General features: G+C 45.5%; 1 protein-coding gene across 1 annotated transcript; it reads right to left on the bottom strand.

Moving 5' to 3' along the window:
- Nucleotides 1-445: 445 nt before the first annotated feature.
- Nucleotides 446-16,801, bottom strand: LOC124672180 (7-deoxyloganetic acid glucosyltransferase-like). Its single transcript, XM_047208453.1, has 2 exons — nucleotides 16,729-16,801; nucleotides 446-1,290 (listed from the first exon to the last, which is right to left on the bottom strand). Exons 1-2 carry the CDS (start codon nucleotides 16,799-16,801, stop codon nucleotides 446-448), a joined length of 918 nt encoding a protein of 305 aa, XP_047064409.1.
- Between the last annotated feature and the right edge of the window lie 646 nt (nucleotides 16,802-17,447).

Raw genomic sequence — 17,447 nt, 5'->3', positions numbered from 1 at the left:
AATTGTATTTCATTCATCATGTAATGATCATATAAAAGATTGCTAGATGGATAACAATTGAAATGAAGAAAGCAAAAAAACCCTAACGGACCGCCACGGCCACGGACACGGTGTTCCCCCTCCTCCTCTCGCTCTTCTCTCTATGTCGCGGCGGCACCGCCACGGACTCGGCACCGCTACAGACCCTAACCCTAACACTCGGTGCTCGTCCTCTCGCTCTTCTCTCTATGTCGCGGCGGCACCGCCACAGACTCGGCACCGCTACGGACCCTAACCCTAACACTCGGCGCTCCTCCTCTCGCTCTTCTCTCTATGTCGCGGCGGTTTGTGAATATTCCAAAATTTGGGGAAATCTAAAATTTGTTTCAAAGTTGCCACTTTGCATGCTTATATTAAGAGTTTGACTTTGAATCAGAAAGGTTGACTTTAACCAAGTTGTTCACTTTTATGAGTACTCGGTGAACTGCTCGAGCGAGATGACGGCGAGGCTCCCGAGGCTCACGTACACGATGGACCGGTCCGCGTGCCCGTCGAGCCACGCCGTGCAGCCGTCGTCCTCGCGCCACAGGGCGCCGCCGGCCGCCGGCGCCTGGAACATGGCGTGGAGAGGGCCGATGGCGAACACGTCGCGCATGCGCGGCGCGACGTGCGCGAGTGCGGACCGCTCCAGCGACGCGGCCGTGTTGAATATGAGCGCCCGAGCATTGCTGCTGTGCGCGGTGAACTCGTGGAGCATCTGCAGCATGGGGTCGAGGCCGCCGTCCTCGGCGTGGCCGCGGCAGAAGCTCGGGAGGTCTCGCCGGCGCAGGAAGCCCTCCATCCCCGGGACGCCGTGGACCGGCGCGTCGAGGTCGGCGCCTGCGGGGGCGGGGGCCTCGCCGAGCTCCACGAGCTCGGGCACGGACAGGTAGGCGAGGAAGCTGCACGCGCTGGCCGTCCGGAAGGCGATCGCCGGGACGCCGAGCTCCTCCGCGACGTCGATCGCGAACGGCAGTACTATCCCGTCGGCGACGACGCATGTCACGGGAGGGAAGCCGTCGTCGCGACCTGGTGCACCCGCGCGCAGGGACACAAGCAGGGCGCGGTAGGCGACGCTCGTGTGCGTCTGCATGGACTCCATGAACTCGAGGAGCTTTCCCGCCGAGCGGGGGTGGTCGTCGGGGAGGCCGTCCGGCACGGACAGGAACCGGAGCCACGGCGAGCTAGCCTCCGCCCCTGCGGCGGCGAGGCCTAGCCTCCGTCGGTTGTGGTCGCTGTGGAGGAACGTGACGTGGAGGCCGGCGTGGGCGTCTGCGGCATTTCGTCGAACACCCTAAGGGTGGTGTCGACGAAGCCGCAGAGTGCGGCTTGGCGTCGTCGGCGTGGGCGTCTGCGAGCGTCGGGGAACGGCGGGGCGTGGTGAGGCGACGTCGGGGCACGGCGGGGCGTGGTGAGGCGAAGTCGGCGGCGCCGACGCCGGACAGTGCGAGCGCGCGTGCAAGCGGGGGAGGGAAGAAGGCCGGGAGGGAGCGGCGGACTTACCCGCGGGGCGCGGCGACGGCGACCGCGTGGCTGCGGACGGCGCGGCGTGGCTCGGATGGCGGCGCGGCGTGGCTCCGATGGCGGCGCGGCGTGGGTGCGGACGGCGTGGGTGAGGTCGGCGGCGTCTGCGTGTGTGAGAATGGAGAAGACGATGGCCGCGCGGCTAAGTGTAAAACACAGGGAAACCCCTTTGGTACCGGTTGGTACCACCAACCGGTACGAAAGGCCTTTCGTACCGGTTGGTGGTACCAACCGGTACCAAAGGTTTTTTTTTGTTTTTTGTTTTTCTTTTTCTGTTTTCTTTTCTTTGCTGTTTCTTTTCTTTTTCTTTTCTGTTTCTTTGCTGTTTCTTTTCTTTTCTTTTCTGTTTCTGTTTCTTTTCTTTTTCTGTTTTTTTTTCTGTTTCTTTGTTGTTTCTTTGCTATTTCTTTTCTGTTTCTTTTCTTTTTTATTTTCTTTTCTATTTCTTTTCTATTTCTTTTTTCTGTTGCTTTTCTATTTATTTTCTTTTCTGTTTCTTTTCTATTTATTTTTTCTATTGCTTTTCTATTTATTTTCTTTTCTATTTATTGTTTCTATTTCTTTCTTTACACTCCCGCCACGACGCCGTTCGCGCGGGAAAGTTTCCCGCCTCGACGTCGCGCAGGAAACTTTCCCGCCACGACGTCGCGCAGGAAACTTTCCCGCCACGACGCCGCGCGTGGGAGAAAAAAGGCGAGAAAGAAAGGGCGGGAATAAATTTTTATTACGATTGAACTCGAATTAAAAGTACATAGCTTAACCGAAAATTAAAGATACATGGCCAAATTCTACTGTTGGAGTCATTCAGTCATACTCGTGCCTAGCCCCGTAGTAGTCGCCACTCGTAGTCGTCGTAGTCGCCGTCATCATCGTCGCTGGCATCGGGGTCGCGGTACTCTCCGGTCGGCGGGTGAGCACGCGTGGGCTGGGACTGAGGGTAGCGCAGGCGGGGGCCACGGTAGGCCATGACGCCCTGGAGAGTCCGGCCGCGCCACCACGGCCGACGGCCGGCCTCGTTGAAGTTCGAAGGAGGCGGACCGCCCTCCTCATGCTCGGAAAGCGCCCTCTCACGCCGATTGATGAAGAAGCTTTCCCAAGTCGGGCTGTAGTCGGGATGCCACCGGGGATTCCTCCGCCTGCTCGGCGTGAGCTCGAAGTAGTAGTGGTTCGTGATGGCCATCTCGGGCGCCACACCTAGAGGGATCGGAGGGACCGGTACGCCTCCGGCAGCTTAGCAACCAGCCGGTCGGGACGCGGTAGCCCGGCGGGCGGGGGTAGTTCGAGGCGCAAAGCGCCTCCGCCTCCCGGGGGGTTAGAGATGCGATGGAAGCCATGGGAGAGAATGATGAGGTTTGCAGATATGAGTCTAGATGTGATATGTAAATGGTGGCCAAGCCTACATATATATAGTGAAAAAATGGCGGGAAGACAAAGGCGGGAACCGGTGGAAAGCGTGGGAAGAAAATAGGCGGGAAGACGAGAGGCAAACCTTTAGTACCGGTTGGTGGGTGCAACCGGTACTAAAGCTGTCGGCAGGATAAGGACGCTGATGTCTACGGGAGCTTCTATTCTTGTAGACAGTGTTGGGCCTCCAAGAGCGAGAGGTTTGTAGAACAGCAGCAAGTTTCCCTTAAGTGGATCACCCAAGGTTTATCGAACTCGGGGAGGAAGAGGTCAAAGATATCCCTCTCATGCAACCACTGCAACCACAAAGCAAGAAGTCTCTTGTGTCCCCAACACACCTAATAGGTGCACTAGTTCGGCGAAGAGATAGTGAAATACAGGTGGTATGAATAAGTAGTAGCAACGGCAACGACACCGAGAAAAGTGCTTTGCCCGGGACGAGTAAACAAGCGGTAGTAATGTAGCGGTAGTAACGCGGTAAAACAGTAAACAAGCAGCGATAGCGTATTTAGGAACAAGGCCTAGGGATTACACTTTCACTAGTGGACACTCTCAACATTGATCACATAACAGAATAGATAAATGCATACTCTACACTTTTGTTGGATGATGAACACATTGCGTAGGATTACACGAACCCTCAATGCCGGAGTTAACAAGCTCCACAATAATGCTCATATTTTAGTAACCTTTAGTGTAAGATAGATCAACAGACTAAACCAAGTACTAGCATAGCATGCACACTTGTCACCTTCATGCATATGTAGGAGGAATAGATCACATCAATATTATCATAGCAATAGTTAACTTCGCAATCTACAAGAGATCATGATCATAGCATAAACCAAGTACTAACACGGTGCACGCACTGTCACCTTTGCACACATGCGGGAGGAATAAAACTACTTTAATAACACATCACTAGAGTAGCACATAGATAAATTGTGATACAAAACATATTGCAATTTTAAAGAGATATAAATAAGCACCTCACTATGCCATTCAACAGTGAATAAGTATTCTGTGAAATCTAGCCTAAGAGACCCACACGGTGCACACACTCGTCACCTTTACACACGTGGGACAAGGAGTCTCCAGGAGATCACATAAGTAAAACTCACTTGACTAGCATAATGGCATCTAGATTACAAGCATCATCATATGAATCTCAATCATGTAAGGCAGCTCATGAGATTATTGTATTGAAGCACATAGGAGAGAGATGAACCACATAGCTACCGGTACAGCCCCGAGCCTCGATGGAGAACTACTCCTCCTCATGGGAGCAGCAGCGGTGATGAAGATGGCGGTGGAGATGGCAGCGGTGTCGATGGAGAAGCCTTCGGGGGCACTTCCCCGCTCCGGCAGGGTGCCGGAACAGAGATCCTGTCCCCGGATCTTGGCTTCGCGATGGCGGCGGCTCGGAAGGTTTACGTGGGTTTCGTCGATTGGTATCGGGTTTTCGATCCAGGGGGCTTCTTATAGGCGGAGAGGCGGCGCGGGAAGGTCGAAGGGGGCCCACACCCTAGGGGGCGCGGCCCCCACGGCCGCGCCGGGGTGTGGTGTGGGGCCCCCGGGGCTCCCCTACGGTCCTTCCCGGGTGTTCTGGATGCTTCCGATGAAAATAGGAACTTGGGCGTTGATTTCGTCCGATTCGAGAATATTTCGTTACTAGGATTTCGAAACCAAAAACAGCAGAAAACGAGGAACCGGCACTTCGGCATCTTGTTAATAGGTTAGTTCCGGAAAATGCACGAATATGACATAAAGTGTGCATATAACATGTAGATAACATCAATAATGTGGCATGGAACATAAGAAATTATCGATACGTCGGAGACGTATCAGCATCCCCAAGCTTAGTTCTGCTCGTCCCGGCAGGTAAAACGATAACAAAGATAATTTCTGGAGTGACATGCCATCATAAACTTGATCATACTATTTGTAAAGCATACGTAGTGAATGCAGCGATCAAAACAATGTATATGACATGAGTAAACAAGTGAATCATATAGCAAAGACTTTTCATGAATAGCACTTCAAGACAAGCATCAATAAGTCTTGCATAAGAGTTAACTCATAAAGCAATAATTCAAAGTAAAGGCATTGAAGCAACACAAAAGAAGATTAAGTTTCAGCGGTTGCTTTCAACTTATAACATGTATATCTCATGGATATTGTCAACATAGAGTAATATAATAAGTGCAATATGCAAATATGTAGGAATCAATGCACAGTTCACACAAGTGTTTGCTTCTTGAGGTGGAGAGAAATAGGTGAACTGACTCAACATCGAAAGTAAAAGAATGGTCCTCATAGAGGAAAAGCATCGATTGCTATATTTGTGCTAGAGCTTTGATTTTGAAAACATGAAACAATTTTGTCAACGGTAGTAATAAAGCATATGCATCATGTAAATTATATCTTATAAGTTGCAAGCCTCATGCATAGTGTACCAATAGTGCCCGCACCTTGTCCTAATTAGCTTGGACTACCGGATTATCACCGCAATACATATGCTTTAACCAAGTTTCACAAAGGGGTACCTCTATGCCGCTCTGTACAAAGGTCTAAGGAGAAAGCTCGCATTTGGATTTCTCGCTTTTGATTATTCTCAACTTAGACATCCATACCGGGACAACATAGACAACAGATAATGGACTCCTCTTTTAATGCTTTAAGAATTTGACAACAATTAATTCTTTTCTCATTAGAGATTTGAGGATGTTTGTCCAAAACTGAAACTTCCACCATGGATCATGGCTTTAGTTAGCGGCCCAATGTTCTTCTCTCACAATATGCATGCTCAAACCATTCAACTCAGTGTAGATCGCCCTTACTTCCGACAAGACGAACATGCATAGCAACTCACATGAAATTCAACAATGAGTTGATGGCGTTCCCCGATAAACATGGTTATCGCACAACAAGCAACTTAATAAGAGATAAAGTGCATAATTACATATTCAATACCACAATAGTTTTTAAGCTATTTGTCCCATGAGCTATATATTGCAAAGGTGAATGATGGAATTTTAAAGGTAGCACTCAAGCAATTTACTTTGGAATGGCGGGAAAAATACCATGTAGTATAGGTAGGTATGGTGGACACAAATGGCATAGTGGTTGGCTCAAGTATTTTGGATGCATGAGAAGTATTCCCTCTCGATACAAGGTTTAGGCTAGCAAGGTTATTTGAAACAAACACAAGGATGAACCGGTGCAGCAAAACTCACATAAAAGACATATTGAAAACATTATAAGACTCTACACCGTCTTCCTTGTTGTTCAAACTCAATACTAGAAATTATCTAGACCTTAGAGAAACCAAATATGCAAACCAAATTTTAGCATGCTCTATGTATTTCTTCATTAATAGGTGCAAAGTATATGATGCAAGAGCTTAAACATGAGCACAAAAATTGCCAAGTATCACATTACCCAAGACATTATAGCAATTACTACATGTATCATTTTCCAATTCCAACCATATAACAATTTAACGAAGAAGAAACTTCGCCATGAATATTATGAGCTAAGAACACATGTGTTCATACGAACCAGCGGAGCGTGTCTCTCTCCCACACAAGCATGATGTAATCCAATTTATTCAAACACAAACAAAAAACAAAAGCACACAGACGCTCCAAGTAAAGTACATAAGATGTGACCGAATAAAAATATAGTTTCAGGGGAGGAACCTGATAATGTTGTCGATGAAGAAGGGGATGCCTTGGGCATCCCCAAGCTTAGATGCTTGAGTCTTCTTGAAATATGCAGGGATGAACCACGGGGGCATCCCCAAGCTTAGAGCTTTCACTCCCCTTGATCATAGTATATCATCCTCCTCTCTTGACCCTTGAAAACTTCCTCCACACCAAACTCGAAACAAACTCATTAGAGGGTTAGTGCATAATCAAAAACTCACATGTTCAGAGGTGACACAATCATTCTTAACACTTCTGGATATTGCCCAAAGCTACTGAAAGGTAATGGAACAAAGAGATCCACCCAACACAGCGAAAGAAGCAATGCGAAATAAAAGGCAGAATCTGTCAAAACAGAACAGTCCGTAAAGACGAATTTTAAAATGGCACCAGACTTGCTCAGATGAAAATGCCCAAATTGAATGAAAGTTGCGTACATATCTGAGGATCACTCACGTAAATTGGCATAATTTTCTGAGTTACCTACAGAGAATTTTGCCCAGATTCGTGACAGCAAATAAAACAGTTTCTGCGCAGTAATCCAAATCTAGTATGAACTTTTCTATCAACGACTTTACTTGGCACAACAAAACACAAAACTAAGATAAGGAGAGGTTTATACAGTAGTAAACAACTTCCAAGACACAAATATAAAACAAAGTACTGTAGCAAAATAGCACATGGGTTATCTCCCAAGAAGTTCTTTCTTTATAGCCATTAAGATGGGCTCAGCAGTTTTGGTGATGCACCCGCAAGAAATAATATTTGAAGCAAAAGAGAGCTTCAAGAGGCAAATTCAAAACACATTTAAGCCTAACATGCTTCCTATGCAGAGGAATCTTGTACACAAATGAATTCATGAAGAACAAAGTGACAAGCATAAGAGGATAAAACACGAGTAACTTCAAGATTCTCAACATAAAGAGGGAAACTTAATATTATTAAGATGCATATAACCATATTTCCCTCTCTCATAAGAGCTTTCAGTAGCATCATTGATGAAATCCACAATATACCCATCACTTAAAACATTCTTATCATGGTTCATATGCATAGAAGTATCATTAAATTTGGCATAAGAAGAGTTATTCTCATTAATAGTAATTGGAGCAAGATTATTATCAAGAATTTGAACATGGTAAACAAGTTGCATATTAAGGGAATTGTTTTTGGTAACCCAATCATGACTATGACAAGTTTCATAAGGATAGTTAGAACCTATATCATAGCATTCTTTGTAATGATCATTAGAGATCGGAGGCACAGTGTCATCATAAGAAATAGAACAATTATCTTTCACAGTCGGTTTATCTGTGTCCACACCATTATTGTTATTAGAAGGAGATGTATCAAGAACATAATGACCAGTAGCTAAAGGATTTGCAAACACCTCTTCCCCAAGCTTAGAGCTTTCTATATCATTATGGGAGGAAGCATGGATAGCACTGACACTATGGCAATCATTATCATCATCATTTTCGGAATTAGTTTCCCAGAGATTTGCAATATCAAAAGTAGTGTGCTCATTCAAATCATGATTGCTAATGTATGTAAAGGGCATAGGAAGATCATCATATTCAGATTCATTATCACAATAATCATTAGGAGCAACATACTTACGGTTACCTATTGTTATCTCATATACGCGGGGATATGATGTTACCTCTTTCTTTTTATTCCCCTTCTTCTTCTTCTTCTTCTTCTTCTTCGTTCCCTTCTTCTTCTTCTCCTTCTCCTTTTCCTCGTTCCCTTCTTCAGGAGGGAGAAGCTTGAAAGGTGGCTTGTCCGCATAACATGATTTATTTTCAGAAACAATAGAAGAAACTTGGGAGGATCCCTCCTTTTCATTAATTAGTTGAAAACACACAGCGGTCCTATCATATTTTGGCAAGGTGTCATCTTCTAAAATATTTTGTATGTAAGTATTTGTATGGCTATTATCAATGCAATAAGAAAAACACCCATGCAGGACATCATCAATATCAAGATCACTCATATGTAACAAAGAGATTTTTCTCGACAGTTCTTCACACCCCAAAAATAAAGTAAGTTCATCATGCTGATTAGGAGTAATTTCATCATCACAATACAAATTTGCAGCACTCATTGGGTTCAAATTATCATTGGAGGAGCATTGAAAATTAAAATGACCCACTTCATGGCAAACTTCACAAATAAAAGGATAGAGGGCACAAACCTTTTTACCAAGATCATCTAGAGCCCTAAACCACTTTCTAGTTTTTTCATTAGCATGATGGATACAATATTCATCTTTGATTTGATTAATTCCACAAGGTCTATGTATTCCACAAAAATTAACATGCTTATAGGAAATAGCATTCTTAGGAGTTTGAGCATGCTTATTGCAATAATTAACAACAATTTCATTCTTCATGCAAGCCTCTTTAAAAGGTTCATGATACTTATCAAAATTATTTTTAGGCAATTCGAAATGAGAAGCAAAGGCTTTATAAAGATTTGCAGCAACTTGAGAGTCAAGACCATAAGTGGCACTCATATTTCGAAATTTATCGGTATCCATAAAAGTTTCAATGCATTCATAATCATAATTTATACCCGACTCTTTACCTTCATTGTTCTCCCATCCTTCGAGTTGTCCTCAATCCGATCAAGGAGGTCCCACCTAGCTTCAACCTCCTTGCTTGTGAAAGATCCCTCCGAACACGCGTCCGGATAGTCCTTGTGTTGTCCTGAAAGCCTCGCATAAAAATTGTTAACAATAACATTACGGGGAGCTCATGAATGGGACATTTGAGCATTAGTGATTTCAATCTCCCCCACGCTTGAGAAATACTCTCTCCATCACGAGGATAAAAGTTATAAATATAATTCCTGTCAATATGCACTTCATGCGGAGGATAAAATTTAGAATAAAAGAGAGATGCAATTTCCTCCCAACCAAGAGAATTCCTATTCTCCAACAATTTATACCAATGCGTCGCTTTACCGGACAACGAAACGAAGAAAAGCTTCTTCCTCACTTCATCCATAGAGATACCCGCACACTTGAACAACCCACATAATTCGTGCAAAAACAGTAGAATGATCTCTAGGATGGACAGTTCCATCCCCTTTATAGTGGTTGTCCATAACACGTTCAATAATTTTCATGGGTATTTTATACGGAATACTTTCAGCGAGTGGATTTAAAATATCGAAGCATTATTAGAGTTATCGCATATGGGAGATAAAGCATTATCGGAACAAATTTTCTCCCCTAAAGATGGGAAGCTAAAAAGACCACAAAAACTAGCTTCCCCAAACTTAGACTTCTTCATAGCATTAGCGAGTAATTGCATTCATACTAATAACATCGCTACTAGCATGCAAATAAGGTTCCATAGGTTTTTTAATTCTCGCATCAAACAATTCTAAATCAGGAAAAAGATTAAAAAGCTCACCAATTTTTTTGTTGTTTTCCATTATGCCTAACTAGTGTAAACAAGAAACAAAAAGTTGCAATTGCAGGATCTAAAGGAAATAGCTTCGAGTACTTACAATGACGGAAAATAGCTTGGTAGCCGAGGTCCGGAGTGTGAGTACCTTTTACCTTTCTTCCCCGGCAACGGCGCCAGAAAAGTGCTTGATGTCTACGGGAGCTTCTATTCTTGTAGACAGTGTTGGGCCTCCAAGAGCAGAGGTTTGTAGAACAGCAGCAAGTTTCCCTTAAGTGGATCACCCAAGGTTTATCGAACTCGGGGAGGAAGAGGTCAAAGATATCCCTCTCATGCAACCCTGCAACCACAAAGCAAGAAGTCTCTTGTGTCCCCAACACACCTAATAGGTGCACTAGTTCGGCGAAGAGATAGTGAAATACAGGTGGTATGAATAAGTAGTAGCAACGGCAACGACACCGGAAAAGTGCTTTGCCCGGGACGAGTAAATAAGCGGTAGTAATGTAGCAGTAGTAACGCAGATAAAACAAGTAAACAAGCAGCGATAGCGATATTTAGGAACAAGGCCTAGGGATTACACTTTCACTAGTGGACACTCTCAACATTGATCACATAACGAGAATAGATAAATGCATACTCTACACTTTTGTTGGATGATGAACACATTGCGTAGGATTACACGAACCCTCAATGTCGGAGTTAACAAGCTCCACAATAATGCTCATATTTTAGTAACCTTTAGTGTAAGATAGATCAACGAGACTAAACCAAGTACTAGCATAGCATGCACACTTGTCACCTTCATGCATATGTAGGAGGAATAGATCACATCAATATTATCATAGCAATAGTTAACTTCGCAATCTACAAGAGATCATGATCATAGCATAAACCAAGTACTAACACGGTGCACGCACTGTCACCTTTGCACACATGCAGGAGGAATAAAACTACTTTAATAACACATCACTAGAGTAGCACATAGATAAATTGTGATACAAAACATATTGCAATTTTAAAGAGATATAAATAAGCACCTCACTATGCCATTCAACAGTGAATAAGTATTCTGTGAAATCTAGCCTAAGAGACCCACACGGTGCACACACTGTCACCTTTACACACGTGGGACAAGGAGTCTCCGGAGATCACACAAGTAAAACTCACTTGACTAGCATAATGGCATCTAGATTACAAGCATCATCATATGAATCTCAATCATGTAAGGCAGCTCATGAGATTATTGTATTGAAGCACATAGGAGAGAGATGAACCACATAGCTACCGGTACAGCCCCGAGCCTCGATGGAGAACTACTCCCTCCTCATGGGACCAGCGAGCGGTGATGAAGATGGCGGTGGAGATGGCAGCGGTGTCGATGGAGAAGCCTTCCGGGGCACTTCCCCGCTCCGGCGAGGTGCCGGAACGGAGATCCTGTCCCCCGGATCTTGGCTTCGCGATGGCGGCGGCTCCGGAAGGTTTCGTGGGTTTCGTCGATTGGTATCGGGTTTTCTGATCCAGGGGCTTCTTATAGGCGAAGAGGCGGCGCAGGAAGGTCGAAGGGCTGGCCAAACCCTAGGGGGGCGCGGCCCCCCCTAGGCCGCGCCGGGGTGTGGTGTGGGGCCCCCAGGGCTCCCCTCTGGTCCTTCCCGGGTGTTCTGGATGCTTCCGATGAAAATAGGAACTTGGGCGTTGATTTCGTCCGATTCCGAGAATATTTCGTTACTAGGATTTCTGAAACCAAAAACAGCAGAAAACGAGAACCGGCACTTCGGCATCTTGTTAATAGGTTAGTTCCAGAAAATGCACGAATATGACATAAAGTGTGCATATAACATGTAGATAACATCAATAATGTGGCATGGAACATAAGAAATTATCGATACGTCGGAGACGTATCAACGCCCTGCTCGATGAGATAAAGTATGTAGCGCACGACGCCCTGTCGGTGGGATAAGGACGCGTGGGTAACCTTTAGTACCGGTTGGTGGGTGCAACCGGTACTAAAGCTGTCGGCAGGATAAGGACGCGTGGGTAACCTTTAGTACCGGTTCGTGTCTACAACCGGTACTAAAGCGGTCGGCAGGATAAGGACGCTCTGCCTATAAAAGGAGCATCGATACACCATGGGAAGCAGCTCAACAAGCCAACATGGATGGAGAGTTTCATCACCATGGATGGAGGAAAGGGTTGGGAAATCTCCCGTGGCGGAACTTGTCGACCATCTCCATTGTTAATATCTTACATACAGTAACATCATTACACAAAAGTGATTTCCATATTGAGATACACAAGTTATGATCCCTATATGTAGCTAGCTAGTCTTCTGAGTTTTCTTCGCTCGTTTCCCTTTCTTCTTACCTGCGACGCAACCATGGACAATCTTCATTGTTTAAGATGATGCTTGGGTCAATTTTTACCTTGAAGGGTGGAATATCGTCAAACTTATTATAATCTTCTCGACATGTCTGTCTTGTCCTCTACTCCCACGATGTTTCTTTTTCCCGAAAGAACTATGTGCCGCTTTGGCTCATCGTATGATGTGTCCTCTTGCCTTTCTTTTCTTTTTTTCGGTTTGCTAGACATATCCTTCACATAAAAAACCTGAGCCACTTCACCGGCTAGGACGAATGGTTCGGTGTCGTACCCAAGATTCTTGAAATCCACCGTAGTCATTCCGTACCGCGGGTCTACCTGTACCCCGTCTTTCAGAGTTGAACCATTTGCACCGGAACAAAGGGACCTTGAAATTAGGTCCATAGTCAAGTTCCCATATCTCCTCTATGTACCCATAATATGTGACCTTGTTCCCATTGCCATCTTCTCCATCAAAGCGGACACCACTGTTTTGGTTGGTGCTCTTTTTGTCTTGGGCGAAAGTGTAAAATGTGTTCCCATTAATCTCGTACCCTTGAAAAGTCGATATAGTAGAAGATGGTTGCTTGGCCAACAAGTACAGCTGCTCGTCATCCGTGACATTCATGAGACGTGTTTGCAACCAACCGCCGAAAGTCTTCATGTGTTCTCCATCAATCCAATCTTCACGTTGCTCCGGGTATTTAGAGCGTAAGATCTCCTTGTGTTCCTCTTTGTACGGAGCCACCAAGATGGAATTAAGTAGAACTCGTGTAGTGTGCTTGAGTGAAAGAATGTCCGTCCATACACGTTGCTGATTTCTTTCCTAGCGTGCCTTTTCCACGCAGTCTCCCCTCATAGCGCGATTCGGGAACACCGATCGGCTTAAGGTCGGAATAAAGTCAACACAAAACTCAATGACCTCCTCTCGTTCCATAGCCCTTGGAGATGCTTCCTTCGGCCTAGCACGGTTATGAACGTACTTCTTTAAGACTCCCATGAATCTCTCAAAGGGGAACATGTTGTGTACAAATACAGGACCGAGAACGCCAATCTCTTCGACCGGGTGAACTAGGAGATGTGTCATAATATTGAAGAAGGATGGTGGGAACACCAACTCGAAGCCGACTAGACATTGGACCACATCCTTCCGCAAATTTTGTAGAGTAAGTGGATTGATCACCTTCCGAGAAATTGCATTGAGGAACGCACATAGCTTCACAATGGGTACTCGAACATTTTCCGGCAGTAAGCCCCCTCAATGCAACCGGAAGTAATTGTGTCATAATCACGTGGCAGTCATGAGACTTTAGGTTTTGAAACTTTTTCTCCGACATGTTTATTATTCCCTTTATATTCGACGAGAAGCCGGACGGGACCTTGATGCTACTCGGGACTTCAAAAAGATCTCCTTCTCCTCTTTGGTAAGAGCATAGCCGGCAGTGACCTTGATACTTCTCTCGGATTCAGTGTTGTTTCCTTCGTGGATACTTTGCTGGTCCCGCCGTGCATCCGGTGTATCTTTTGTCTTCCCATACACGCCCAAGAAGTTTAGCAGGGTTCACGCAAAGATTTTTCGTCACGTGCATCACGTCGATTGCAGAGTGAACCTCTAAGAATTTCCAGTAGGGTAGCTCCCAAAATATCGACTTCTTCTTCCACATGGGTACGTGTCCGTCAACATCATGCGGAACAGATTGTCCGCCGGGACCCTTTCCAAAGATCACTTCTAAATCCTTGACCATATCATATATAACTTCCCCATTAGGGCGGGTAGGCTTGGTTCGGTTATCCGCCTCACCTCCGAAATGCTTTCCTCTCTTTCTTACGTGATGTTGTTTTGGAAGAAATCGACGATGCCCTGGTACACATTCTTGTTTCCCAAATAAATACTATCGAGTCTCACCTAAACAAGTAGTGTGCATGCATTGTATCCCTTGTTTGACTGCCTCGAAATGTTACCAAGAGCAGGCCAATCATTGATGGTTACAAATAACAACGCTCGTAGGTTAAATTCCTTTTGTTCGTGCTCATCCCACACAGGTACACCTTCGTCACGCCACAACTCTAAAAGTTCTTCAACCAATGGCCTCGGGTACACATCAATGTCGTTGCCGGGTTGCTTCGGGCCCCGGATGAGCACCGGCATCATAATGAACTTCCGCTTCATGCACAACCAAGGAGGAAGGTTATAGATACATAGAGTCACCGGCCAGGTGCTATGACTGGAGCTCTGCTCCCCGAAAGGATTAAAGCCATCCGTACTTAGACCAAATCTTAAGTTCCTTGCGTCATCTGAAAATGACTTGAACTCTCCGTCGATTTTTCTCCACCGCGACCCGTCGGCGGGTGTCTCAGACATCACATCTTTCTTACGGTCCTCTTTGTGCCATCGCAACAACTTGGCATGCTCTTTGTTCCGGAACAAACGTTTCAACCGTGGTATTATAGGAGCATACCACATCACCTTCGCGAGAACCCTCTTCCCGGGGGTGGACTCACCCTCAACATCGCCGGGGTCATCTCGCCCGATCTTATACCTCAATGCACTACATACCGGGCATGCATTCAAATTCTCGTACTCCCCGCGGTAGAGGATGCAGTCATTGATGCATGCATGTATCTTCTCGCACCTCTAATCCTAGAGGGCAGACAACCTTCTTTGCTTCGTACGTGCTAGAGGGCAACACGTTCTCCCCCGGAAGCATCTTCTTTATTATTTTCAGCAACTTTTCAAATCCCTTGTCGAAGTACCATTCTCTGCCTTCCACTCGCAGCAATTCCAGCGTGGTACCCAGACTTTTTCCGACCATTTTCGCAATTTGGGTACAACAGTTTGTTGTGATCCTCTAACATTTTCTCCAACTTCAACCTCTCCTTTTCATTTCCGCAGTTCATCTTCGCATCAAGAATGGCCCGACCCAAATCGTCATCCGGGTCATCAAAAATCGGCTCATCGAAAATGAGCTCTTCTTCAGCTTCGTCTTCCCCCATTCTACTACCATCGTCTTCAGTGAATAAGCTGGGATAGTTGTCACTATCCTCTTCTTCTTCGTTGTCTTCCAATATAACCCCTCTTTCTCCGTGCTTGGTCCAACAATTATAGCTGGGCATGAAACCATTCTCCAGCAGGTGGACGTGAAGGGTCTTCGAGGTAGAGTAATCCTTCATATTCTTACAGGAACTACATGGACAATACATGAAACCATTCGACCGCTCTGTTTGCCTCAGCCACGTTGAGAAAGTAATGCATGCCGATAATGAACTCGGGATGGCACCGGTCACCGTACATCCATTGTCGACTCATCTCGCATTTTATATGTATATCAAAAATCATTAAGTACACAACATCATGGATATATGAGTGACCAACTTAACTAATATTCAAGTTCATCACATAAAACTAAGTTTTTTTTATAAAAAAGAAGAGGCTCACCGAGGTTGTACGGTGCCGGCTAGGGGACGACGCTAGCGATCGACGGCGGTGAGGACGGGGATGATACTAATTAAAACCTACAAAATATACCATAATTTCAGCTCAAATTGATTATAAAAAAGTAAAATCCCTAACTTAGGCATTTCATCAAACACCTTGCTAGCACTAGAAAAATAGTACGAGTTAAACTACCAAAGAAATGAGCTAAATTAGGAACGCCGGAAGAAAGGATGATATTGCTAACCCTTGGATAGATGGAGGTCGTTAATCTTGTTAAAATGGTGGAGAAAAATAAAGATTATTGGAGTGTGAGAGGTGGAGAAAAATTTAGATTGTGAGGAAGAAGAGAAAAATGAGAGCCGGCAGGGGGCTCGGGACGATCCGGGCGATTTTGATATGGCCGGGTACCCTTTCGTACCGGTTCGTGTTACGAACCGGTACCAAAGGTCCAGCCCGCGCCCCACCACGCGTCCGAATTTTGGCCGAAGACCTTTCGTACCGGTTCCTAACACGAACCGGTACGAAAGCTCCTAACGAACCGGTACCAAATCTCCTCGCCCGCCAGAGCCATTCAACCGGTATAGATAACCCCATTGGTACCGGTTCGTAAGGGAACCGGTACCAATGGCTTAGATGGATGAGAGGTTTTCTACTAGTGTCAGTATCCCGATTAATAAACAGTGCCCAGGCCCACTGGGCAACACAATTGAATACGTTGCAGTCATCTCCATATTGACGGTACAGATTGGCAGATTGCGGGCTGACGATTTGGACCGACACACACCATCCTGGACTGTACCTGTTCGGACTGACTAACTCCTTCATTGCGGAACAGGGTGCGGAACAGGGGTGGTATCTTTGTGGATACATTCCCCAAGATCCATGGCTTCGTCCATCTCATCCATATTGAAGGACTGGCTGATCATGCTGCACCCCTGCATCGTCTGTGATTGGGAACTGCTAGTCTAGCTCTCTCTTCACGCAATCCTTATCGTCTATCTGAATGAGTACCCAATGTGCTTCTCTATGCCTGGAAGCTGAACGAAAGTCCGTATACCTACAGCAAAGGGTAGAAGCACAACTTTCAGACAGTGCGTAACAACTAGCCATATCAGATTCGGAGTACACTCAACTGCAAAGTTTTTTCACCATCACATAGTAATGTCATTAACACTTGAGCACGACATACCAGTTATAGTGCCGAGGCTTCAACTGGACGATGCCCCTGGATACGTCGCCACTCGCGGCACCTGCTGAATCCGCAGTATAACATGGCATTAAGACTTATCCAACCCTCACCCTTTGTATCCCAGGTATATACTCAAATTCATGAATTACCAGCTGCTGCTGATGCACCACGATGAGTTGTACTGGTCGTCTTTGCACTCCCTATCACTATGTCCTCCTTGACCTACGGATAACCGTAAACCATTATCAGAATTAGAAGAATCTATGAGCACACTATCACAAATATGCACAGCTAAACCCATTACCACTGCCCGATTAGGTAGCTGTCAGTTCCTCACGATCAGCCAGACTCATTAACTATTTTTTTTTTGACAAAAAGTAGGCATCATTAGGTTACTG

The sequence above is a fragment of the Lolium rigidum genome, chromosome 7, assembly GCF_022539505.1.
Source record: "Lolium rigidum isolate FL_2022 chromosome 7, APGP_CSIRO_Lrig_0.1, whole genome shotgun sequence".
Lineage (NCBI taxonomy): Eukaryota > Viridiplantae > Streptophyta > Magnoliopsida > Poales > Poaceae > Lolium > Lolium rigidum.
This window is presented reverse-complemented; position numbering and strand designations above follow the sequence as displayed.

Bases quoted from the DNA above. Each gene is read 5' to 3' on its own strand.
- LOC124672180 (XM_047208453.1), bottom strand. From the start codon at position 16,801: ATGCAGGGGTGCAGCATGATCAGCCAGTCCTTCAATATGGATGAGATG. The intron at 1,291-16,728 runs GTATCCACAAAG...GAAATGCCGCAG, and splicing joins AGCCATGGATCTTGGGGAAT to ACGCCCACGCCGGCCTCCAC.